The sequence below is a fragment of the Mustelus asterias genome, chromosome 24 (assembly GCF_964213995.1).
Source record: "Mustelus asterias chromosome 24, sMusAst1.hap1.1, whole genome shotgun sequence".
Taxonomy (NCBI): Eukaryota; Metazoa; Chordata; class Chondrichthyes; order Carcharhiniformes; family Triakidae; genus Mustelus; species Mustelus asterias.
This window is the reverse complement of record NC_135824.1, coordinates 57,938,069-57,965,484: the sequence shown is the minus strand read 5'-3', so window position 1 is coordinate 57,965,484 and position 27,416 is coordinate 57,938,069. Positions and strand designations below refer to the sequence as shown.

General features: G+C 46.9%; 1 protein-coding gene across 3 annotated transcripts in view; it reads left to right on the top strand.

Moving 5' to 3' along the window:
• Positions 1 to 27,416, top strand: part of sipa1l3 (signal-induced proliferation-associated 1 like 3) — a 254,121-nt gene that overhangs the window by 208,358 nt on the left and 18,347 nt on the right. For all 3 annotated transcript variants that reach the window (XM_078241797.1, XM_078241799.1, XM_078241798.1), the window contains exons 16-19: positions 5,351 to 5,560; positions 20,288 to 20,453; positions 23,301 to 23,508; positions 25,003 to 25,149. In XM_078241797.1, the coding sequence (XP_078097923.1) occupies positions 5,351 to 5,560; positions 20,288 to 20,453; positions 23,301 to 23,508; positions 25,003 to 25,149 (731 nt within the window). The remainder of the gene's footprint in view (positions 1 to 5,350; positions 5,561 to 20,287; positions 20,454 to 23,300; positions 23,509 to 25,002; positions 25,150 to 27,416) is intronic.

Here is a 27,416-nt window from a genome sequence, read left to right as displayed (position 1 = left end):
CACAGCTGGACGTAAGCTCTCTCAGCATCTTTTCAGAGAAGGGCAGGGAAGTTCTCCCTGAGTACTGGCTAACATTTAATCCATAAACCAATGTCACGGAGAACAGATTATTTTACCACAGTAATGTTGCCGTTTGTTTGGGATTGCTGTGCATGAGTTGCCTGCCGTCTTTCAAACACTGCAGCAGTGATTGTGCTTAAATGTACTTGACTGGCTGTGAAACATGTCCTGACGTTGTCAAAGGTGCTATAGAAATGCAAGTTCTCTCATTTCCTCTTTCTCCTTCTGCTTCAGTTTTTTTTTTAAAAAGCCAGCATTTTGATCTTTTTAGTATGTGAGAAAGTGACGTGTTAAAATTCCACTATGTAGCCTATCGCCCATCCCAGAATCCCTACAGTGCAGAAGGAGGCTGTTAGGCCCATTTGAGCCTACACACCCATGACAATTCCACCCAGGCCATATCCTCGTAACCCTATGCATTTACTCTGCTAGTTCCTCCCCCCCCCCAATTTGCGGATGACACTAAAGTCGGTGAAGTTGTGAACAGTGTGGAAGGATGTTGCAGGTTACAAGGATGTTGCAGGTTACAGAGGGACATAGATAAGCTGCAGAGCTGGGCTGAGAGGTGGCAAATGGAGTTTAATGCGGGAAAGTGTGCGGTGATTCACTTTGGAAGGAGTAACAGGAATATAGAGTACTGGGCTAATGGTAAGTGTGGATGAGCAGAGAGATCTCGGTGTCCATGTGCATAGATCCCTGAAAGTTGGCACCCAGGTTGATAGGGTTGTTAAGGTGTACGGTGTGTTAGCTTTTATTGGTAGAGGGATTGAGTTTCGGCGCCAGGAGGTCATGTTGCAGCTGTACAAAACTCTGGTGTGGCCGCACTTGGAGTATTGCGTACAGTTCTGGTCGCCGCATTATAGGAAGGATGTGGATGCATTGGAAAGCATGCAGAGGAGATTTACCGGTATGGTGGGAAGGTCTTATGAGGAAAGGCTGAGGGGCTTGAGGTTGTTTTCGTTAGAGAGAAGAAGGTTAAGAGGTGACTTAATAGTGGCATACAAGATGATCAGAGGATTAGATAGGGTGGATACTGAGAGCTTTTTTCCTCGGATGGTGATGGCTAGCATGAGGGGACATAGCTTTAAATTGAGGGGTGATAGATATAGGACAGATGTCAGAGGTAGGTTCTTTACTCAGACAGTAGTAAGGGCGTGGAATGCCCTGTCTGCAACAGTAGTGGACTTGCCAACATTAAGGGCATTTAAATGGTCATTGGATAAACATATGGATGATATTGGAATAGTGTAGGTTAGATGGGCTTTAGATTGATTTCACAGGTCAGCGCAACATCGAGGGCCCAAGGGCCTGTACTGCGCTGTTATGTTCTATGACACGGGGAGAATGTGCGGAGTCTGCACAGTCTCCCAAGGCTGGAATCAACCCATGTTCCTGGCGCTGAGGGGCAGCAGTGCTAACCACTGTGCCACCCGTCCTGGGTGAAGGAGACTCGCTTTGTTGACGTAGTGAGGAAATGAGCCTTTGTATGTTATTTATTATACTATGTACGAAATGTGGCAGGTGTCCCGCTCCCAGACTGTGATGCATTGGAGAGGAATACTCGATGTGAAGTCTGACTTGTCTGTCGTCGTCTGCCTATTCAAGGGAGCCAGCAACCTTAGAATAAATGCCTCCAAATGTGACTGATTTGGATTAGTGCGGGAATTTCCTGATAAACAGCAGACAAAGGATTTTGAACAAAGACCGATGTTAGCTGGGAGAGGATCATATTTAAGTTAATATGCTTCAATATTGAACTGGTTCATTTCTAATGAAATGCTCTTAAATCAGCTCGAACAAAAAGATTCCCACTGTTGCCATCAATACTTAACCCACAGCTAGATGCCTCACACGCACCCACTGTTGTGTTTAATCTATACATTTTTTTATATGATGCCGAAATCGCTGCTGAGTAATTGTATCAGCCATTGCTGGGGCTACTGCTTAGCAAATGTGAATCGTGCTGTGTTTACCCTGCAATGACCAGTGCCCTTCATATCGATCCTCCGTTTAATCTCCGTGTAGCTCACACTTGCCCATTGTTGGTTGTCACAGCTCTCTGGCGCTTATAATCACTGAAACTTTATACAGCTGGTAAGTATCTAACCATCTTGGTTCTGCATCTGTACGAAATCCAGATCTACCACTAGTGTGCATTCATCAGCTCCTGATTTTAACCCACTCAGTTTCATGAGGTAATATTGTCGAAGAGAGAATGGAAAATACCATTAGTTTGTCCAGGATTGTGTGATCTGCAAACGTGTCAATATTATCTTCCGTTAAAACGTAAAAGTGAATACGAGACCCTCACGTGGGAGTTCAGACATGCTCGTCCTATCAGTTCCTCAACATAGAGTTTGCTATAATTTGTAACCATTGTAAGCTCGGGAATGATTCTTTGCAGTGGATAAATGCTTAATGTGTTTCTATGGTGGTTCTTTGTCCACTATTTTCAAGGCATTAACCCATTTAAAGAAAACTGGTTAATACTCGATACAATAACAGACAAAGGAATGCTTGGCGAACTCGTTGAGCTTTTGTCTGCTAATAATGTCAGTCATGTTTTGGCAGCTCAATGCCAAAACTCCCTAGTAATGGGATTCTACAACAAGCGACATTGAACAACCGTTCAGTGGAGTGTAAACCTACCCCCTTTGGGGAAAAGAAAGTGATAAAGAACAGGTTTACCTTGGAGTTAAACTGAACTGATAGTAAGTACTTCTGCTCAAGTCCCTGAGTAATGACGAGTAATTAAGCAACGTTGCTCAGAAATGAATGAACAAAAGTTGCTGCAAAACACTCAAAGATCAGTTCCAAAGATAATCATAGAAACCCTACAGTACAGAAAGAGGCCATTCGGCCCATCGAGTCTGCACCGACCACAATTCCACCCAGGCCCTACCCCCATATCCCTACATATTTATCCAACTAATCCCTCTAACCTATGCATCTCAGGACACTAAGGGCAATTTTTAGCATGGCCAATCAGCCTAACCCGCACATCTTTGGACTGTGGGGGGAAACCGGAGCACCCGGAGGAAACCCACACAGACACGAGGAGAATGTCTGTGTGGAGTTTGCACAATGACCCAAGCCGGGAATCGAACCCAGGTCCCTGGAGCTGTGAAGCAGCAGTGCTAACCACTGTGCCACCGTGCCGCCATATGGCCGGAGTTTTCCCGTCCCGCCCGCCATAGGAATCGTAGCAGACGGGGCACGGACCTTGCAAAGGTCCATTGACCTCTGGTAGGACTTTCTGGCCTTGGGGGCGAGTGCGGCTGGAAAATCCCTTAATTTTTCAGCCATTTACTACTTGCTGCAACTCTGAGTCTCACCTGAGGAAGGAGCAGCGCTCCGAAAGCTCGTGATTGCAAATGAACCTGTTGGACTTTAGCCTGGTGTCGTGAGACTTCTTACTGTGCCCACCCCAGACCAACGCCGGCATCTCCACCCCATTCTGAATCTTGGTATTGTCTTTGCACCAAAGCACCCTGTTCCTGAAGAGAGCTTGTGCTGGGATGTCTTAACTAAACTTGAATCCAGTCCAGGTTGGTGGGATGGTCATTTCTTTTCTCTTGAAGGTATCAAAGGGCCCTCGCTTCGTATGGTGTCTCGATCTCTGCCCAGGCAGTCAGTTCATCCACTGCCTCTATTTGTGATGTATCATTGTGTTCCAATTCCATTTTTATTTCAGATGTTTTGTGTCCGATGCCATTCCTGCCAGAATGTGATGTTGTGTTTTCATTGGGGAAGGAAAGCAATTTCAAAATTGGTCATAAATCCATGTACTCTTTTAGGGTCACAGAAATGCTTTGTGTGCAGTGAATTATTTTAAGCGCATTGTCTGTATGTTAAGCATATCAAGAAGTCTTACAACACCAGGTTAAAGTCCGACAGGTTTATTTGGTGCCACCAGCTTTCGGAGCGCTGCCCCTTCATCAGGTGAGTGGGAGTTCTGTTCACAAACAGGGCAAATAAAGACACAAACTCAATTTAATCTAATTGTAAATTGAGTTTGTGTCTTTATATGCCTTGTTTGTGAACAGAACTCCCACTCGCCTGATGAAGGGGCAGCGCTCCGAAAGCTGGTGGCACCAAATAAACCTGTTGGACTTTAACCTGGTGGTGTTAGACTTCTTACTGTGTTTACTCCAGTCCAATGCCAGCAACTCCACATCATGTTAAGCATATGACAGAATAGCTCAAGTAGCAATGAGATGAATGCATGGTGCATCTTTCAGGGTTGACCAGGGAACCTTTAACATCTGCCAGAACAGATGGGAAATGTTCTCAGTTTAATATCTCGCCTGAAGGGGCAGTGCCAGTGACAATGCAGCAGTCCCAAGTAGTACAGAAGACAGTTGGGGAGTTGGTTGCGTTGTGGTATCGTCATTAGATAAGTAATCCAGAGGCCTGGACTGAAGCTCTGGGGGAAATGGGTTCAATTCCCACCATGGCAGCTGGTGGAATTTAAATTCAATGAATGAATCTGGAGCATAAAGCTAGTCTCAGTAATGGTGCAACAAAATTATCGGCAATTTTTCCAAAAACTTAATGCCCCTCGGGGAAGGAAATCTGCCAGCCTTTTCTGCTCTGACCTATGTGATTCCAGACCCACTGTAATGTAGTTTGACTCTTAATTGCCCTCTGCAATGGCCTAACAAACCATGTCATTCGGAGGCAATTAGGGACGGGCAGCAAATGCTGGCCTCACCAGCGACGCCCACATCCCACTAAAGAATAAACAAAAAGAGAATCGCTGCCGTTTATGCCTTCAGACTTGGAGTATGGTTTTAAATGTGCAACTTTCTGAATCGGGCACGCCTGCCCCAAACTAAGCCAGGTCAGCAACAGACAAAAGCAAGTTACCGCGGATGCTGGAATCTGAAACCAAAAGAGAAAATGCTGGAAAATCTCAGCGGGTCTGGCAGCATCTGCAAGGAGGGAAAAGAGCTGAGGTTTCGAGTCCAGACGACCGCTTTGACAAAGGGTCACTTGGACACGAACGTCGGCTGTTTTCTCTCCTGGCGGATGCTGCCAGACCAGGTTAACAAGAGAAATGGGCTGCAAGTTAAATGAGCTTGGTCAGTCTCAACCCAGGTATTGGGCGGGGGAGGGGGGGGGGGTACTGTGTTCATGTACTTTGACAAGCTGAGTTCCAAGCATTCCTCAATAAGCCAAAAACCTCAGGACAGAAGATGCGATTTCTGGAAATTACATTGAATAATGTGATCTTTTTAAAAACTTGTTCACTCATTTTTATTTATTTATTTAAATTTTGTTTTTCCAGCATTCTTAATTGCAGACCGGGACAGGCCCCTCACATGTACAGGACCCCACCTCCGGAAGTATCTAAGCCACCGACATCATACACTCAGCTCTCGGCCTCTGCCCCCAAATCTTTCTACTCCTATCAGTGTGTGAAGAATATGTGCCCGACTGGGTGGAAAAAACCAGCCAATACCCCGAGCCGGCCATCTGGATTCACAGAAACTAAAATGTAGGAATCTTGTCATGAGCAGATTGAAGCTCAATCTTTTTGAAAATGAGTACAGCTCAGGGCTTCTTTGATTCTGTATTTCACACTTTAAAACATGTCACAGATTGTACAGTGCAGCAACAGTCCTTTCGGCCCATCTGGTACATGCTGATGTTTATGCTCCGCACAAGCCTCCTCCCACCTCTCTCCATCTCAACCCATCTCAGCCTATCAGCTTATCCTTCTATCCCTTTCTATCAGCATATCCTTCTATCCCTTTCTATCAGCATATCCTTCTATCCCTTTCTATCAGCATATCCTTCTATCCCTTTCTATCAGCATATCCTTCTATCCCTTTCTATCAGCATATCCTACTATTCTTTTCTATCAGCATATCCTACTATCCCTTTCTATCAGCATATCCTTCTATCCCTTTCTATCAGCATATCCTTCTATTCCTTTCCTTCCACCCACTGGGTATTTGTGTAGCTTTCATTCGCCTCAACAATGGTGGCATGTTTCACACTCTTGCCACTCTTTTTTTTCAGTGAAAGATTTATCCCAGATTCTTTAAGATCAAGGCAAAATACTACAGATGCTAGAATCAGAAAAACTGAATGGGTGGCACAGTGGTCAGCACTGCTGCCTCATGGTGCCAGGGACCCAGTTTCGATTCCCGGCTTGGGTCACTGTCTGTGCGGAATCTGCACGTTCTCCCCGTGTCTGCGTGGGTTTCCTCCGGGTGCTCCGGTTTCCTCCCACAGTCCAAAAGACGTGCTGGTTAGGGTGCATTGGCCAGGCTAAATTCTCCCTCAGTGTACCCGAACAGGCGCCGGAGTGTGGCAACTAGGGGAATTTTAGTTTATTTATTAGTCACAAGTAGGCTAACATTAACACTGCAATGATGTTACTGTGAAAGTCCCCTAGTGACTTCATTGCAATGTTAATGTAAGCCTACTTGTGACGCAAATAAGTGAAGAATAAAACGCTGGTGAATCTCAACAGGTCAGGCTGCATCTGTGGGGAGAGAAAAGGATCATCCTGACGCGAGACATTGGCTCTATTCTCTCTCCGCAGATGCTGTCGGATCTGTCGAGATTTTCCAGTATTTTCTGTTTTTATCCCAGATTCTTCTCTGGATTTATTAGTGACCTTTTTTGTTTTTTTGGCCTTTTCCAACCCCAAATTGGAAAGCCGATGTTTCAGCGCACGGTGCACTGATTAGCCATGAATTTTCTGGAAATTCTTTGCAGGTTCAGCAACCCAGTCAGGTAGAAGAAGAGAATAATTCTCCTCTCTCGAGCAGGGTACGGAACAAATATCAGAACTGCACTGCGGGAGCTGAACTTAGCCTCTTAAGTTGCAGTTGTTGAAAAATAATCTTTATAAAGTAGTGTTTTAAATGCAGTTTTTTTTTAAGAAAACTCCTTATTCAAATTTCTATTGGCAGAAAATCAAAATTTTGGCCTGTCCTTTTTAAGATGATGAGCTCACAGTAAACATGCAGTGCCGTTTTCCTGGGGTTTTTTTGTTCTGTATATATAATATATATCACACTGAACCATCTCAGCAGTTAACAAGGCAAATTGAAACTGGGGCTTAAAACTCTCCTCACAGTTACTCTTGGAGCTGGTCACTTGAAAGTTCAACCTAAAACAACAGCAGGGTCCAGCCTTAGTACTTAAAATGCTAATGAACAAATATTGACAGATTCTTTTTCTAACCTCCCATCTGCTCCCATCATCTTCCATTGCTAAAACTGCCTCCAAGGAACTCGCCAAGGCTCCTTGGGCACCATCTTGTGTAATAAGTCTGCAGAGGCAGAAGTCCCTTCACCAAAATCCTTTTATTTACAACTCTGACAGCAGTACACAGAGTGCTAACGGTTAGTCTATCTCCAGGGGTGTCAGAGGAACTGACACTCCCAGTTATTTACAAGGCCAAGACTCCCTGATTGGCCCATCAGTTGGATCCTTCATCAGGGAGTTCATATTCCAATAGGTCAACCTCAATGGCCTGATTGAAGTCAATGCATCTAGCAAACCCACGACTGCTACCATTGAGAAGGACAGGGGAGCTGATATCTGGGAATGACACCACCCGGAGGTTCCCCTCCAAGGCACTCCCAATCCTGACTTGGGAGCATGATGCTGTTCCTCCAATATCGCTGGGTCAAGGTTCTGAATCCCCCTCCCTTACAAGACTGTGGATGCAGCTACGCCTGAGGACTGCAGTGGTTCAAGAAGGCAGCTCGCCACCACCTTCACGAGGGTAGCTGGCAAAAGGTGCTGGCCTGGCCAGCGACGCCCGCATCCCATAAATGAATTTTATGTATATATTTTTTTAAAATCTTGGTTCTGTTTGAGCCCCTCCATAATTTTGACTTTCTTTAAAGCTAATATCCCACTCAAGTCTTGAACACCAAGTTATTCCTGCGTCCCTAACTCCTGAACAAGATTTTTAAAATTTCACGGGATATGGGCATCACTGGCTCGCTCAGCATTCACCATCCATTCCAAATCGCCCTCAAAGGTGATGGTGTGGTGCCATCTTGAACCAGGCCATGTGGTGTAGTTGCAACCACAGTGTCACTAAGACGATGCAAGGTTATCTGATAGGCTAACCCTTCTAACCCTCTCCCTGTTGGAACCTTTCCTTGTTTCTGCTGACTTTACCGCTATTTTCTGTGTTGCTGTTTCTCCAATCTTCCTCAGCACCATTCTGCACATTCCCTCCCATCGCCGCTATGTTTGAAAACCAGAATCATTGCAGTCTCCCGCTCTATTCATTTCTTCCCTGGAACTGTGGAATTTCTTGCCTCCCTCCGACTTCCCTTCCTCTTTCAATCTGGAGTTGGCATCTTGTAACCAACGTCACTTGATTATATCTTTCCAAATCTATTCAGAAGTTTGGGCCCTGGTCTTCCATCTACAATCTTGAATTTAAAATAAAAAGGTGCTGCTTTCTTTTCCTTTTGTATTCTTTGGGTAGTTGTGAGAATAGTCTGTGAGCAGGAATCTATGCTTGCACTGTCTCTCCACCGCACTCACTCTCTCGAGCTTTGTTTTAGCCAAAAGGGAGGGTTTTGCTGCTTTCCGATGATTGGGTTTTATAATTTAATGCATTTTTCTGTACGGTTTTAACTTTGGAAATTCAAGCCACTGCGCCTTAATTATAAATCCACTTTTAACAACTTTAAAATCCTTCTTCTGTCCCCACCTCAGGAGGAGAAGGACTTTGCGGCTTGTGTATGAAAACATGGAACGAGGCCATTCAGCCCATTAACCCACTTGACTTACTGTCGGAGCTAGCTCTGCTAATGTTTTTGAACAGGTTGCCTTAATCAATTTAGGGATGAATGTTGTTATGGTCGCCTGTTTGCAATTTCATCCCTGTTGTAACCACTTGTTTGTGCCCCTCACAATGCAGAGCGGGGAGTCGGGGGAAGCAAAGCTACCTTTTTGTCAGTTTTCATTGTAATTACTTTAGTAACCGTCATGGCCAATTTGCCATGCCAGTGAGGTAACCTGATTGGCTAAATTTTTGGCTCGAGTAATTCAGTCGGCTTGGCGTTGAATCATTTTTCTCGCTGCAAATTGGATTCAGTCTTTCTAATTTCCTGGCTCCTTTCCTTCCCTCCAGATGACGAACGGTTGAGGACTCTGGGCCTGTACTCATTGGAGTTTAGAAGGATGAGGGGGGGAGCTTATTGAAACTTACAGGATACTGCGAGGCCTGGATAGAGTGGACGTGGAGAGGATGTTTCCACTAGTAGGAAAAACTAGAACCAGAGAGCACAACCTCAGGCTAAAGGGACGATCCTTTAAAACAGAGATGAGGAGGAATTTCTTCAGCTAGAGAGTGGTGAATCTGAGCGACTCTTTGCCGCAGAAGGCTGTGGAGGCCGGGTCATTGAGTGTCTTTAAGACCGAGATAGGTTCTTGATGAATAAGGGGATCAGGGGTAATGGGCATGAGAAAAATATCAGCCATGATTGAATGGCGGAGCAGACTCGATGGGCCGAGTGGCCTAATTCTGCTCCTATGTCTTAAGGTCTTATCCCTGCCAATGGACTGGGGAGGAGATGGAGTGGGGGTGACATGCATGTGGGAAAAGCCAAAAAAAAAGTGTCCAGCTTTGATCAAGGAATCCCAAATATGAGACCAGGTGGCCAAGTGAAAAGAAAGCAAGACCTGCAATTTGTGACTGCGTGATGTCAAAAGCTCTTTACCAGTACTTCTGAACTGCAGCCACTTCAGGGGGATGGTGGTTCAGTGGTGGTGTACTGGACTAGGAATCCGGCAGTAAACTGCTCTCTCAAATGGTCTGGCAAGCCACTCGGGGCAATTGGGGGAAGGGTAACAAATGTTGGAGCGACACCCACATGGCATGAAAGGAGAGTAAAAATTGTTGTAACATAGGAAATGCCACAGCAGCTAAGAGATGATTGCTAAATTAGTTTGTTTTAATGATGTTGATTTGAGGGATGCATATTAGCCAGGGCACCGGGAGAAAGTTCCCCTGATCCTCTGCAAAGTGTGCCATGGGATCGTTTACATCAACCACGGTAATTGGGCGGCACGGTAGCACAGTGGTTGGCACTGCTGCTTCACAGCTCCAGGGACCTGGGTTCGATTCCCAGCTTGGGTCACTGTCTGTGGAGTTTGCACATTCTCCTCGTATCTGCGTGGGTTTCCTCCGGGTGCTCCGGTTTCCTCCCACAGTCCAAAGATGTGCGGGTTCGGTTGATTGGCCATGCTAAAATTGCCCTTAGTGTCCTGAGATGCGTAGGTTAGAGGGATTAGTGGGTAAATGTGTAGGGATAGGGCCTGGGTGGGATTGTGGTCGGTGCAGACTCAATGGGCCGAAGGGCCTCTTTCTGTACTGTAGGGTTTCTATGATTTCTATGAATTTCTATGACCCATGTAAGCATTAAGTTCATTATAATTTCTGCAAGAACTTGAATTCTGAGATGTTTTTAGGTACTCAACATATTTGCATTTTCAAGTTGGGAGTCACTTGCATTTCTTTGGCTTTTAGCTTGGAAGTCTAATGGCTGCCTCTGCTGTAGAATGTGATTTTTGAACCTAGTAAGCTTGGCTTCCATCATTTGACCCATGTGTTGAGCAGAAGCCTACGGGACAGAAAGCTGGAACCCCGGGCACGTACACACAGACATTTCTAAAGTGTACTGGATATTTAGAACGTGACTCGATAGATTCGCTGAAACACAAAGGACTGATCTCTGCTTCAAGAGCCAATGTCCAGATGGTGATTACGTAAAGGAAATTGCTGTATATTAACAGAGCAGTCTGCAACCGGCCTGTGTTTGCTAATTTAATAAACTCAAATCACTTCAATCTCTCTGTACCTGACCTGGAAACTGAATAGGCTAGCCGTTCACTGTTTTATTATTGACCAAATCGTAATGTACCTCATTCTTTTCATAGAATCCATAGAATCTCTGCCAGTGAACACTCTGGCAGAGTGTTTTACCCAGACCCCCTCCCCTGTCCTATCCCCATAATCCCATGTATGGGGCGGCATGGTGGCACAGTGGTTAGCACTGCTGCCTCAGCGCCAGGGACCCAGGTTTGATTCCCGGCTTGGGTCACTGTCTGTGTGGAGTCTGCACGTTCTCCCCATGTCTGTGTGGGTTTCCTCCGGCTGCTCCGGTTTCCTCCCACACCCCAAAGATGTGCGAGTTAGGTGCATTGGCCATGATAAATTGTCCATTCGTGTCAGGTGGACTAGCAGGGTAAATATGAGGTTACAGGGGTAGGGCCTCGGTGGGATTGTTGTCGGTGCAGGCTCGGTGGGCCGAATGGCCTCCTTCTGCACTGTAGGGATTTTACGATTTGCCCCATTAATCTCCCTAACCTACACATCATTACTCACTAAGGGGCAGCATGACCAATCCACCTAATCTTTGGACTGCGGGAGGAAACCGGAGCACCCGGAGGAAACCCATGCAGACACAGGGAGAACTTGCAGTCTCTTCACGCACAGTCACCCAAGGCCAGAGTTGAACCCGGGTCCCTGGAGCTGTGAGGCAGCAGTGCTAACCCCTGTGCCACTGTTCTGTTCTGTTTGAGTCTTAATGTTGAAATAGTCAGCATCATAGCAACTCTTAATATGAATATGCAACCACCAATCAGCACGTTCTCCAGTATTACCTAGTTGGCTACTGAATTAAAGTCCAGGCTTTAGGTCATAAAATGGAACCCTTCTGTCAATCTCAAGTTATTGATTTGATTTTAAATAAATTAAACCCAGTTGACCCCAAAAGGACTTATCTGATACATAAAAATATATTAGTCTGAGATAAAGCTAGGGATTGAATTGTTCCTGTTATCTGATCATCACGGCAAAGTCTGAAGAGTAGTAACCATTAATTTTGCAGCAAATATACCCACATCATATACCTGTCCACTTTCCCAATGTGCAGTGGCCAGCCACACAACTCCAGCTCTCCAATCCACTGGAGTGATATCAAAGCTGGATTCTTGGGGTTGAGTTGACACCATGGACCTTTTTAAAGATACACAAGTCCTGCCCCCATTTATGATCACGGTGGCACAGTGGTTAGCACTGCTGCTTCACAGTGCCAGGGGACCCGGGTTCGATTCCCGGTTTGGCTCACCGTCTGTGCGGAGTTTGCATGTTCTCCCCGTGTCTGCGTGGGTTTCCTCCAGGTGCTCCGATTTCCTCCCAATGTTAGGTGCATTGACCCAAACAGGTGCCGGAATGTGACGACTAGGGGAATTTCACAGTAACTTCATTGCAGTGTTAATGTAAGCCTCCTGCCCCCAGAGCAGAAATTGGGTTTAACAAGGCCCTTTAAACTGAGGTGGGTCAGTCAAGTCAGGAAATTCCCCAACTGAAGCTTCTGACCTATGGTGGTGAAAATCCAGCCTTTTACTGTCTTTCACTGAGTAATGTTGCCAGTGATTCTGTTTTTTTTTTGTGTGTGTGGTTCACTATAAATTATGAAAGAATTCAATACAGGGTGTTGGTGCTCTGTGGCCAAGAATGGGAGGCCACTGGATTGCATCTATGGTTTCCCCATTCAAGGAGCAACATTAGGGAAGGGCCCCACAAGGGTTAGAAGGAAAGTTTGGCGAGTGACTCACTCTTAGCACAACTCTGTACCTCCCAATGGTCTGCTCGAGAGCAGTGATGGCAGAATCCGGGGTGTGATTGCTTGACTGGAGCATTCAAGAGCGGTGCAAGTGTTAGGAAAGATGATATCGGGGAAATAAAGGGGGATTGTGCAGGGCGCACAGACACACCTGGCTACATGGTGGGCGGCACAGTGGCATTGTGGTTAGCACTGCTGCCTCACAGCGCCAAGGACCTGGGCTCAATTCCCGGCTTGAGACACTGTCTGTGTGGAGCTTGCACATTCTCCCAGTGTCTGCGTGGGTTTCCTCCGGGTGCTCCAGTTTCCTTCCACGGTCCGAAAGATGTGGGAGTTAGATGGATTGGCCAGGCTAAATTGCCATTTAGTGTCAGGGACTCTTCCCCCCCCCCCGTTCCACAGGTGTCCACCCCCCTTATCTCATTGCCTGTTCTTCAGCTAAGAAGCATGGATAATAATCGTTGCTGGGTACTCTGTAAAGAGCATCGCAATCAAACTCCATCATATCTTCACCAAACAACATCCGTGTTCGAGTACATTTTCAAACCAGGTCGCTCAGTGAGGACCAGAAACTTTTTCCCCTGCCTATCTACTTTGCTCTCTCTCACCTTCTCTCACCCTTTTCCCAAACTTGGAGACTGTGCAGGAGGAGGCCATTCGGCCCATCAAGTCTGCACCGACCACAATCCCACCCAGCCCCCATCCCCATAACCCCACAGCTCGTCTCCCTGACACTAAATGGCAATTTAGCCTGGCCAATCCATCTAACTCCCACATCTTTCGGCCCGTGGAAGGAAACTGGAGCACCCGGAGGAAACCCACGCAGACACTGGGAGAATGTGCAAGCTCCACACAGACAGTGTCTCAAGCCGGGAATTGAGCCCAGGTCCTTGGCGCTGTGAGGCAGCAGTGCTAACCACAATGCCATTGTGCCGCCCACCATGTAGCCAGGTGTGTCTGTGCGTCACCCTGTTAAGAGTCTGAATTCTGGTAGTTCTAATGCAGTGGGCAGACTAATAGACGATTACACTAATGCAGCAGTTCGTTAGTGGTCAGTGGGAGTGTTTGGGGTTTGTGGCCTTGGCTTGTGCTCAGCCCATTCACATTGGTGCAGTCTCTAACTTGGGGCAGGGTAAAGTTGAGTAGTCATAATTAGATGAATGCATTAGACATAAACTAGTGAGAGACACCCACTGGTGTGGCATCAAAATAAGGGTCTCTGTTACAGGCGGGGGCCCAGTGAGAGGCAAGAAATGTAAACTGTAATTGCCATCCATGAACACACTCATTTGGCTGAATGTAATCGACTTGATGTATAAACCACTGGCAAGTTCCACTTTCAAGTACAATGATGGATATTTACTGCCGTTTTCACTCCTGGGTCCCCTCTTCCTGATCTATATAAATGCAGCAACAATTTGTAAGCTGCTTGTGTGTGCAGACAGTATTTTCTCAGGATGATTTGGATTATTCAAAATGGCAGGTGAAATTTAACACCCAAGTATTGTATACTGGGGAAAGGGAATGCTCAACACGTGAGCTGAATAGAACGGGAGACTCAGAGAGACTCGAGGGGCAGGAATCCGGAGCTGCCTCCAGTTCATTTCTCCTTCCATCATCATCATCTTCCACAAGACCAAGAACTCAGATTTTTTTCCCCCATGTATACAATTGAACCCTCTTCCCAGGATATCTCAAAGTGTATTAAAGGGTACTGACCCATTTTTTACACAAATCTAAGTCAATAGACCGTTCAATATCTCAACCACAGTGGTTAGCACTGCTGCCTCACAGAGCCAGGGACCCGGGTTCGATTCCTGGCTTGGGTCACTGTCTGTGTGGAGTCTACACGTTCTCCCCGTGTCTGCGTGGGTTTCCTCCGCGTGCTCCGGTTTCCTCCTACAGTCCAAAGACATACAGGTCAGGTGGATTGGCCATGCTAAATCGCCCCTTAGTGTCAAGGGGACTAACAGGGTAAATACATGGGGTTCCGGGGTTAGGGGCTGGGTGGGATTGTGGTCGGTGCAGGCTCAATGGGCCAAATGGCCTCCTTCTGCACTGTAGAGATTCTGTGAAAAGGTAGTGCAGTATTTAAGAGAGAGTTGCTTTTGAAAGTTGTGTCCCTTTGAACCAGTGATCTCCTGACCCAGAAGCAAGAGTGCTATCCAATAAGCCATTGTGACACAAACTCCAATAACCCAACACTCCTCTGTTAGTTTTGCTGTCTGACATCATTCATTGGTGCTTATAGTCAGCAATGACATCTTCACATTGACTTCAGTGACGGGAAACATCTCAAGTGCTTTGTATAATTAAACAAAAATAGATGCTGAATGAAGAAGATATGAAGAGGTATTATCATCGAGGCAGCCTATAGAGCTGATGTGCAAGGGGGCGGGGCAAAGGGCTGCCAGTGAGGCTTAATTTGGAGAATGAGCATGGTGGCGGTTTTGGAGGGTGTTTTCGGGCCGGGTGAGGTAATAGAGTCAGGAGCCGGCGAGGCCGTGAAGGGATTTGAAGACCCGAATGAGAACTTTAAACTGGAGAGGTTGGAATGGCGGGTGTGTGTGCGCGTGCCAATGTGGGGCAGCGGTGAAGGGTGATTCAGAAGTGGTGAGGGACAGGACACACGGGGCAGAGTTCTGGGTGAGCTGTACTTTATGAAGGGTGGAAGAAAGATGATGGGCCAGTGAAGTATTTTGAAAAACCTTGTTTGGAAGTGACAGATGTGTGGATGAGGATTTCGGTAGCAGATGAATGAAGGTAGGATTTGATTTGATTTATTGTCACGTATTAATATACAGTGAAAAATATTGTTTCTTGCACGCTATACAGACAAAGCATACCGTTCATAGAGAAGGAAAGGAGAGGGTGCAGAATGTAGTGTTACAGTCATAGCTAGGGTGTAGAGAAAGATCAACTTAATGCGAGGTAGGTCCATTCAAAAGTCTGACAGCAGCAGGGAAGAAGCTGTTCTTGAGTCGGTCGGTACGTGACCTCAGACTTTTGTATCTTTTTCCCGATGGAAGAAGGTGGAAGAGAGAATGTCCGGGGTGCGTGAGGTCCTTAATTATGCTGGCTGCTTTGCCGAGGCAGCGGGAAGTGTAGACAGAGTCAATGGATGGTAGGTTGGCTGGCGGGGGCCGGGGGGGCGTCCTCAGTATTAAAGAACATGGAAGGTTCGACATTCCCAAGTAAATTACCAACAGCTGCATTCCCAATCTGCCTGTCATGTGAAAGCCCTTCTCCGCCACATGGCACCAAGGTGGAATCTCTCCATCTCCTGGTGGAAATTATGATACTGAGGCCAACTGATGAGTGAAGGTCCATTCAAAAGTCTGATGGCAGCAGGGAAGAAGCTGTTCTTGAGTCGGTTGGTACGCGACCTCAGACTTTTGTATCTTTTTCCCGATGGAAGAAGGTGGAAGAGAGAATGTCCGGGGTGCGTGGGGTCCTTAATTATGCTGGCTGCTTTGCCAAGGCAGCGGGAAGTGTAGACAGAGTCAATGGATGGGAGGCTGGTTTGCGTGATGGATTGGGCTACGTTCACAACCCTTTGTAGTTCCTTGCGGTCTTGGGCAGAGCAGGAGCCCATACCAAGCTGTGATACAACCAGAAAGAATGCTTTCTATGGTGCATCTGTAAAAGTTGGTGAGAGTTGCAGTTGACATGCCAAATTTCCTTTGTCTTCTGAGAAAGTAGAGGCGTTGGTGGGAGTGGAGGTGGAAGTAAGATGGTCTTTATGATGGAGAGAATATGAGGTGGAAAGCAAGACCCAGAGTCGGACAGGATACTGAGGTTGCAAAACCATCTAGTTCAAATTGAGGCACTAAATGATGCCAAAGTATAGAATTTCTGATAGCTGCTGGAGCCAGTGGCTTCAATCTTCCATTTTTAAAAGAAAACTATTCGAGTAAAGATCAACATTTTGAAAAGGTTAACATTAAAACATTCTTCGTGACCTTTTTTTAAAAAAAATAAATTTGTCTCGAGGCTTAAAGTGAAAATGTTCCCAATTATATTTTAAGAGTAACACTGGGGAAAGGTTCTGATGTTTGCCACACAGCAGGGATGAAGGGCTAATGAAGATACCTCAGTGAATGGACACCGTCAATGGCGCCCTGCTGTACGTTGTTGTCTCGACAAGGAGCAGAGTCTAATTGCCAATGTGTGGCAAGATGGAGGCTGAAAATCAACAGCATGTACATTCCCAATCTGCTCGCGGTTTCCCTTCCGAGACTAGAATGGGTTAGCGGGAGAAATCAAAACCAACTTGTGCTGGCACTTGAGATCTGAGGGGTTGAAAATATTTTTGCCTGGAGACGGGCGACGGGGAGAACTGCCAGTCGTGTTCATTCAGATCCTCATTTGTCACGTTGGCGTACTGCTGGGGCAAAAGCCTTTGTCCCTGCAAAAGCGTATTAGACGTTTGCTGGAATGATCAAAAGGCTTGCTCACTTCCCGATTTTTTGAAAAGCTTCACGCGACGCGCACCCTTTTATTTCCCATCAATTGCTTCTATCATGAAGGAACTTGTCCCTTCTGACGTCTGTGCGGATGCTTTGACTTCCTTTGTTGCCTAGCAGCAGCTTGCGTTTATGTAAGCATCTTTTGAACTTAGTAAAACGTCCCAAAATCCTTCGCCAATTTTGAAATTAGGACAGGTGAACGAGAGGTTGGATTTGAACCATTCGGAGGTGCCAGAGGGGGTTGGTGGGGGGTGCGCGTTATGGCCTTGTTTGATCCTACGCTTCCCAAGTATCCACTCTCACCATTCCGAGCACAAATAGCAGGATATTGAATTGGAATGAAGGAACATTTACCACTGATCCTTTCCCTTCCCCAGTGTGGCTGCTTGCAGCAACTTTAATGCCATCAGCAAAGAGCTCAAAAAACTTGAGATCTGTGACTCGCTTGTAAACCAGACTGCCAAATTACCCATTAATCCATTTAATTAAACAGCAATAATTCACACCAAATATATAGTTTACATTGATCATGTACAGGAAAAATTACAGATACTGGGCGGAATTCTCCCAAACAATTTCTAAGTGTCGTCCCCACTGGTGAGATTCCCGCTGGGAAGGTTGGTTCACAATTCTCACACTCTTGGAATCCTTTTAGAGTGGGAACTTAAACGATGCCAGCAAGAGCAGTGGGCCCTGATCTCAGATATGACTTGAAGGTCCCACATCCCCCTCCCCCCAACCCCATGGACATCACAGCCCCCTGCAGGCATTCATAGAATTTCATAGAATCCCTACAATGCACAAGGAGCCCATTGAGTTTGCACCGACGACAATCCTGCTCAGACCCTATCCCCGTAACCCCACGTATTTACCCTGCTAATCCCCCTGACTCTAATTTAGCATGGCCAATCCACCAAACCTGCACATCTTTGGACGCTAAGGGCCAATTTAGCATGGCCGATCCAACTAACCTGCATATCTTTGGACACTAAGGGGCAATTTAGCATGGCCGATCCAACTAACCTGCACATCTTTGGACACTATGGGGCAATTTAGCATGGCCAATCCAACTAACCTACACATCTGTGGGGTGTGGGAGGAAACCAGAGCACTTGGAAAAAACCCACATGGGGAGCACCCCAACACTTGACCCTGGAGGGGCAACCCATCCCTAACAACACAGGCCTGAGGGTGACCTGGCACCCCACCCCCATCCATCCTTGCCAGCATTGTCCCCATTCCCCTCGCCCCCATTGAAACCCTGCTATGGGATCACCTCAGACCCAGCCATTTGCCAGAGCCAGGAGACGATGCCAGCACATTGCCCAGCCATGTCCCCAACCACACAGGAGCTTCATGTGCCTCCGAGCCCCCTGGCAAGGCCAGCACAACTTGTCTTTGTTGTGGGCACCGGTAGTAATTCCATCTGGGTTCCCGCTGTGCCCGAGGGTTGCAGGAGCCGGAAGAATCTGCCTCCAAACCGACCTTGCGTATTTGAATAATTATTTATTTATCTGGGTCACGCCCTCGCTGGCCATCTGCAGTGGGAGGGGGGCCGTCAGCTCACTGTGCACAGCAAGCTCCAACAAACAGTGACAGTCACCAAGTTGGAGAGCGGAGCTTTGCCCAAACCCCACCTGGGGGAGCCCCTGATCCCCTCTGGGTGACGTAGCGGAAACTCTCATCCACAAAGCTCGCTGTCATCCAAAAAGGATTTGTACGGAATGAAAAGATAAAAACATAGAAACTAGAAGCAGGAGGAGGCCATTCGGCCCTTCGAGCCTGCTCCGCCATTCATTCTGATCATGGCTGATCATCAAATTCAATATCCTGATTTCCAACCCCCCCTTTATCTCTTGATCCCTTTAGCCCCTAGAGCTATATCTAATTTCTTCCTGAAATATCTCAACATTTTGGCCTCAACTACTTTCTGTGGGAGTGAATTCCCACACATTCACCACCCTCTGGGTGAAGAAATTTCTCCTCGCCTCAGTCCTAAAAGGTTTACCCCTTATCCTCAAACTATGACCCCTAGTTCTGGACTCCCCCCACCATCGGGAACATTCTTTCTGAATCTACCCTGTCTAACCCTGTTAGAATTTTATAAGTTTCTATGAGATCCCCTCTCACTCTTCTGAACTCCAGTGAATATAATCCTAACCGACTTAGTCTCTCCTCATGTGACAGACCTGCCATCCCAGGAATCAGCCTGGTAAACCTTGACTGTAGTCCTTCTGTAGCAAAGATATCCTTCCTCAGATAAGGACTCTAAAACTACACACAATACTCCAGGTGTGGCCTCACCAACGCCCTATACAATTGCAGCAAAACATTCTTTGTTCCAAGGTCAACAAAGGATAGCGGAGCACATTGAGGCACCTAGATTTGAGAAGCTCGCTGGTTCTAAATGTAGCTCCTTCTCCTCGAGGCTGGCTAGGATTGGTCTTTGGGATTGAAGGTTTGGAGAATAAGTAAAGGGAAAAATGATTATGGAACATGATGGATCCTGTGAGATTGGAAAGCCATTTTTTAAAAAAACATGTATCGCAAACAACTAACCTGGGATTGAAAAGTAAAGCTGAATACACGTCCTTCTTCACTCGACTAGCATTTGTAGGTTGAGTAGAAATTTTTCAGATGCTCTAAGAGAATGTTGAGTCCATGATGGGACAGGTTGTAGATGGTCTGGAGCGGAAGTGGGTTTGATAGCTGAATGGCCTTTTCCCCCTGGTTCCATGCTTCCATGTTCTCTCGTTTGTCCTGGGATGAGGCCTGAGTTTTTGGATGTGCGGTGGGGTAATAAAAGCAGTTAAGCTCTCCCCTCATCCCTCATGGAGCATTGGCATAGTCCCGGGGAGCCAGTTTCCAAAAGACAATGCAAGTCCCCCAAAGGTACACAGCACAATGATTTGTCAATACAGACAAAGTCTCTCAACCTTGCAGACCTCCCGAGAATCCCACTTTGGAAAAGTGCTTCTTAGCAAGAGAGAAAGCGATGTTCCCTGTTTCCCTGCATTTTTGATCCATTCTTTGCGAGTAATGAAAGATGACGTGTATGATGGGGCAATTGCAATATCCCAATCACAAGGATGTTATTCATTGTTCCTTTAAAATCTGCATTCTGCTTTTCGCTCCCAGAAATTCCAGCGTTGCCTCTACGAATGTCTTTGGGCAGCCCAGATTGCGAGCGTCACTCCGAGACCTCCGATCACCACGCAGATCCCACAAGTCTACCCTGGAAGAAGACTTGAAGAAGCTCATCTTGCTGGACAGCCCTTTGCCAGAGCAAGATCGAGAAATGCTTGTAAGTTCTACCTCGAGTAGCAGGGTCCCTGGGGGTAATGCTGAAATTAGTGTTTTCCTGTCATCGGCGAGGGGCAGTAATGTAAGCTGGGAATTTATGGGTCTGTCTGTTCTAAAAAGAGCGAAGCAGTTGGAAAGCAAATCAGCTTGACACTTTCCAACAATGTTGTGACATGAAATGATGGGATGTGGGTTCATGCTTCAGCTCCCTTCCCAACTGTGCAGTGGATTGGTGTACAACAATTGGGGTGGCACAGTGGTTGGCACAGCTGCCTCACAACGCCAGGGACCCGGGTTCGATTCCCGGTTTCGGGTCACTGTGGAGTTTGTACGTTCTCCACCCCGTGTCTGGGTGGGTTTCCTCCGGGTGCTCCGGTTTCCTCCCACAGTCCAAAGATGTGCGGGTTATGTGCATTGGCCATGCGAAGTTGCCCCTTAGTGTCGGGGGGTTAGCAGGGTAGATATGTGGGGTTATAGGGATAGGGCCTGGGTGGGATTGTGGTCGGTGCAGACTTGATGGGCCGAATGGCCTCCTTCTGCACTGTAGGGATTGTATGATGATGAACATATGAAAGCAAGACCAGAGGCTGTCATCACAGTCCACACTCCTGACTAAATTGACACCATTTGAACATTTACGAGCAACTCCTCAGGCTGTCATTCAGTGAGATAATGGCTGATCTGTGACCTAACTCCACATTAACCTGCCTTTGTCCCATATCCCTTCATACCTTTGGTTTACAAAAATCTACTGATCTCCAATTTAAAGTTAACAGTTGATCGAGCATCAGCTGATTGTGGAAGGGATTTCCAGATTTCTCCCACTCTTTTTTTTTTGTGTGGAGAGGTTTATCCTAACTTCATGTCTGGCTATAACATTTAGCCAATGGAGCTTTGTCCTGGTCTTCCAACCGGCTGAAATAGTTTCTTTCTTTCTCTCTCTCTAGCCTTAATTTCTTGCAACTTAAGTCAAATCGCCGCTTAACAGTCTAACGTCCAGAGGATACAGAATCACAGAATACTACAGTGCAGAAGAGGCCCTTCGGCCCATCGAGTCTGCATTGATGCATGAAATGCCCCGACCTGCCCACCTAATCCCACTTGCCAGCACTTGGCCCATAGCCTTGAATGTTATGATGTGCCAAGTACTCACCCAGGTACTTTTTAAAGGATGTGAGGCACCCCGGCTCCACCACCGTCCCCGGCAGCGCATTCCAGACCCTCACCACCCTCTGGGTAAAAACGTTCTTCCTCAAATCCCCCCCTAAACCTCCCACCCCCCACTTTTAACTCTTAACTGAATCTTCAATGAAGGGGAACAGGTGCTCCCTAGCTACCCTGTCCATGCCCCTCTATAATCTTGAACATCTCAATTGGGTCACCCCTCAGTCTTCTCTGCTCCAGAGAAAACAACCCAAGCCTATCCAAGCTCCCCCTATAACTTAAATGTTCCATCCCAGGCAACAGCCTGGTGAATCTCCTCTGCACCCCTTCCAGTGCATTCACGTCCTTCCTATAATGTGGCGACCAGAACTGCACACACCACTCTAGCTGTGGCCTCACCAAAGTTCTGTACAACTCCATCATGACCTCTGCTTTTGTAATCTATACCCCCATTGATAAAGGCGAGTGTGCCATGTGCCTTTTTCACCATCCTATTAACCTCCTTTTCCACCTTCAGAGATCTATGGACAAACACGCCAAGGTCCCCTTTGTTCTTCGGAACTTCCCAGTGTCACACCTTTCACAGTGTACTTCCTTGTCAAATTACTCCTTCCAAAGTGGATACAGCCCTAAGTTGTGAGTTGATGGGAAATGTGTGCGATACTTTTTAAAATTCATTTGTGGGACATGGGAGTCGCTGATTGGCCAGCATTCATTGCCCAAGCCTAGTTGCCTGAGAGCAACTGAGAGTCAACCACATTGCTGTGTAGGCCAGACCAGGTAAGGATGGCAGATTTCCTTCCCTAAAGGACATTAGTGAATCTTGAAACTGATTGGGTTGCTATGCCATTTCAGAGGGGGAGTTGACAATCTACCACATTGCTGTGGCTCTGGAGTCGCATGTTGGCCAGACCGGGTTAGGATGGCAGATTTCCTTCCCCAAATGACACAAGTGAATTAGATTGGTTTTTTTCGACAATCGACAATGGTTTCATGGTCATCAGTAGCTTCTACATTCCAGATAATTTTTATTGAATTCAAATTCCACCATCTGCCGTGGCGGGATTCGAACCCAGAACATTAGCTGAGTTTCTGGATTAATTGCCGAGTGATAATACCACTGGGCCATCGTCTCCCCAAGGTAAAGGATAACAGTCTTCTGAACGATCTCGAGGATCCCAGAGAACATGTGCTGAATCCTTAAATTACAAAAGGCAACACGGTGGAACAGTGGTTAGCACTGCTACTTCACAGCGCCAGGGACCCGGGTTCGATTTCGGCCTCGGGGTCACTGTCTGTGCGGAGTCTGCACGTTCTCCCCGTGTCTGCGTGGGTTTCCGCCGGGTGCTCCGGTTTCCCCTTTCAGTCCGAAAGACGCGCTGGTTAGGGTGCATTGACCTGAACAGGCGCTGGAGTGTGGCGACTAGGGGAATTTCACGGTAACTTCATTGCAGTGTTAATGTGAGCCTTACTTGTGACGCTAATAAATAAACTTTTTTAAGGGCGAACATCCTGGTTACGCTGCCGTGCAGACCAGGAGGTTTCCCCGTAGTCGGTGATCTAGAATTATCCTCCGTGGTTGGCGAGGTACCGCGCATATTTGCCAAGCACAAGCATTACAACCTTAGTGGAAGCTTCACCTCTGTCTCATTTTTAATGAAGACGTCTCTCTGCTTCTCCCCAGCACTCCTCACGGAAGACGCTGCAAAGGACTTTGTCCGATGAAAGTATCTGCAGTGGACGGAGGGAAGCGAGTTTCTCCAACTCCCAGATTGCGGCTCTTGACCAGGCCTTGCCAAACGATGTGATCTTCACCAGCGCGTATCCTTCGCAGACACTGCCCTCCCGCAGACTAACCCAGCCCCCAGGAGCAATAAACCTTGAAAAGAAATGTAAGGACTTCAAATAGGCTGAGACGCCTACTCGTCTTATTCCCTGATCTTTCCAGCTCTGAATTTTAAAACGGTCACCTCCACCCTTGTTCTGTTTGAGTGCCTATGTCTGAAATAATTGTGAGCATGTAGAGATATCAATGAAAGGTAATTTTAATTACTGTGTCAAGCGGCCCAGGGGTTAGCACTGCTGCCTCACAGCGCCAGAGACCCAGGGTCGATTCCCGGCTCGGGTCACTGTCTGTCTGTGTGGAGTCTGCACGTTCTCCCCGTGTCTGCATGGGTTTAGAACATAACCGTAAGAACTAGGAGCAGGAGTAGACCATCTGGCCCCTCGAGCCTGCTCCACCATTCAATAAGATCATGCCTGATCGTTTTGTGCACTCAGCTCCACTTACCCGTCCGCTCACCGTAACCCTTAATTCCTTTACTGTTCAAAAATTCCTCCGGGTGCTCCAATTTCCTCCCACAGTATCAAGGACGTGTTGGTGAGGGTGCATTGGCCTGAACAGGCGCCGGAGTGTGGCGACTTAGGAGAATTTCACAGTAACTTCAAGACTTTGTGACAAATAAATAAACTTTAAGATAGGGAGAGACTAAAACTAGAGGGCGTAGGTTTAAGGGGAGAGATACAAAAGTGTCCAGAGGGGCAATATTTTCACACAAGGTGGTGAGTGTCTGGAACGAGCTGCCAGAGGTAGTAGTAGAGGCGGGTACAATTTTGTCTTTTAAAAAACATTTAGACAGTTACATGGGTACGATGGGTATAGAGGGATATGGGCCAAACGTGGGCAATTGGGGCTAGCTTAGTGGTTTTAAAAAAAAGGGCAGCATGGATTAGTTGGGCCGAAGGGCCTGTTTCCATGCTGTAAACCTCTGTGACTCTGACTCTCATATTCTCCTCGAGTCCCTTTCGCCGTGTAAAAGGTCTGACAGGATTGTTGCTTTCACCTGCGAGTGGGAGGGCTCATCATGGCCTGTACACTATCCTGAGTGTTACAGTTCGACACGAGGTTGTTAATGGAATCAGGAATGCAGTTTGTCATCTGAAACGTACGACTGCATTTCACCCCTCCAGTGAATAGCATCACTGTTTCCTCACTGCCTAGTGTTCACACAGGGTTGCTTGTTTAGAGAATTGAGGAGCGAGAGAATGAACCAGATTGATGAGTTCGATGTAATTCTTGAGGGGGTGTGTAATCCCAAGTGCTCTGCATCTTTCAGGCTGTGCTTTTTGATCCCCCCCCCCCCCCTCCATTATCATCCCTTGATGGAACGTGACCTCTGTTCTCGAGCCATGTTTTTATCATTTTCCTCCCCCTTTGCTGCATCTCGCCATGTCAGTGGGGAAAAATGCTGCAGAAACTGATAACCCCACTTTCCTTTGGATAAAAAACACAATTTTAATGGGATGAGTTGCGTCCCACAGTCTAGTGGGGGGGGAAGCCTCCACAAACGTTGGTATTTAATCCTGTTTGTGTCTCTATTTCTCAGCTAACATGTCTGCCTCAGAGTTGTCTTTGACCGATGTCCGTGACCGAATCCCTGTGCGTCGTAACGATCCGGTTCTGATGCCCCTACCGGACACCGAGTCAGAGCTGGAGTGGTCGAGTCTGGTCAGTGTTGCCAAAGCTTACGAAGGTACGACTCGATCTTAAACTTCAAAATTACCATTTTAAAATTTCGCATCAAAATGCTTCTCTGCCACTTCCAGCATCCGCAACGTTTCTGCTTTCTTTGCAACATGTGAATTTGGTTAATTCCAATCGAGTTACCTATTTAGCTGAGCAGCGGAAATACTATTGCGGGCACGGTGGCACAGTGGTTAGCACTGCTGCCTCACAGCATCAGGGACCCGGGTTCAATTCCTGGCTTGGGTCACTGTCTGTCTGTGCAGAGTCTACATGTTCTCCCCGTGTCTGTGTGGGTTTCCTCCGGGTGCTCCGGTTTCCTCCCACAGTCCAAAGATGTGTAGGTTAGGCGGATTGGCCATGCCAAATTGCCCCTTGGTGTCTCCGGATGTGTAGGTTAGGGGGATTGGCCATGCTAAATTGTCCATTAGTGTCTCAGGATGTGGAGGTTAGGGGGATTAGCCATGGTAATTTCCATGATGGTGCCAGAACGAGGCGACTTCTTGCAAGCTGTGCCCAGCATACCTTCTAATTCTATCTTTTACTCTGGTTCTATGCTTCTAAAACTTCATTCTAACTCTTTTACACTCTAGCTATGACTGTTACACTACATTCTGCACTCTCTGGTTTCCTTCTCTATGAACGGTATGCTTTGTCTGTGTAGCGTGCAAGAAACAATACTTTTCGCTGTATGTTCATACGTGTTGTGGAGATGCCGGCGTTGGACTGGGGTAAACACAGTAAGAAGTCTCACAACACCAGGTTAAAGTCCAACAGGTTTATTTGGTCCAAATAAACCTGTTGGACTTTAACCTGGTGTTGTTAGACTTCTTACTGTGTTAATACATGTGACAATAATAAATCAAATCCAAGTAAATTGCCTCTTCGTGTCTCAGGATGTGTAGGTTAGAGAGATTAGCAGGGTAAATAAGTTGGGGTACGGGGGATCAGGCCTGAGTAAGATGCTGTGTTGGCGAGGCAGTGCAGACTAGATGGGCTGAAAGGCCTCCTCCTGCACTGTAGGATTCTATAGATAAGATTATGTGGAACTTTGATAAATGTTGAAGAATTGAGCTACAAACAGAGCTTCCCTCTGACTGCAGCTTCTGTAAAGTGAGGCTGTGCAGCAGGAGGGCACCCACGGTGAAGTGGCCCTTAAACTCCATCCGATTAAAATCCCAATTTAAATCGCTAAGTTATTAAAGCCAGTCTGCTCATGCCAGGGCTGAAGATTTGCTGTGTTTCAGGGCTCACTGGCTGAACAGCTGCGATACGCACTCAAATAAAATCAGAATACTGCAGATAGAACTCTGAAATGTAAAGAGCGAGTGCTGGAAAATCTCCGCAGCGCTGTCAGTGTGAGCTGCCCCACCTGCTGGGCTTTCCCCAGCCTTTACACTCTGTGCGCTATGTCACGTAGTGCGGTGTGCAGGGGGCTAATTAGTTTCAAGTACATAACTATTGCATTGGGGAAAAAAGTGCATGGTCATGGAACAGCACAGTGCAGGAGACCATTCTGCACACTTGAGTCTGTGCTAGCTCTTTCAAGCAATCCCAGTCTGTCGCACTCCCCGGTCTTCCCCCTATCCCTGCAATTTGTTTCTCCCAAGTATTTATCCAATTTGTTTTTGAAGGTTGGACCATAGGATATTGGAGCAGGAATAGGCCATTCAGCCCATCGAGTCTGCTTCGCCGTCTGATGTGATCCTCACACTTTCCTGCTTTATCCCCCAACGCTTGATTCCCTTACTGATTAAAAATCTATCTCCGCCTTGAACACACTCTGCGACCCAGCCTCTGCAGCCCTGTGCGATAAAGGATTCTACAGATTCACCCTCAGTGCACCACTGTAGTATCCAGTTAAGTAACACTACCATTAATATATCTAATTATGTCCTATGACTCCTAAGAGTTGTGAACTCTGACAGACTTAAGTTCACAAGATATAGGAGCAGAATGAGGCCATTCGGCCCATCGAGTCTGCTCCGCCATTCGATCATGGCTGATATGCTCCTCATCCCCATACGCCGGAGTGTGGCGACTAGGGGATTTTCACAGTAACTTCATTGCAAGTTAATGTAAGCCTACTTGTGGTACTAATAAGTAAACTTTTTTTAAAATGACTTTAACCAATCCCAGTCCCAGTCCAGCTACTTTGTGAGACAAAACTAACCCTCTAAAGTATCCCTATTTTCAAACACTAGCAAGCTGACCCAATCCAGAGATGTTAATATTCGGGCGGCTTTTAACACTTGAATCCACTCTCACTTCAGCTGG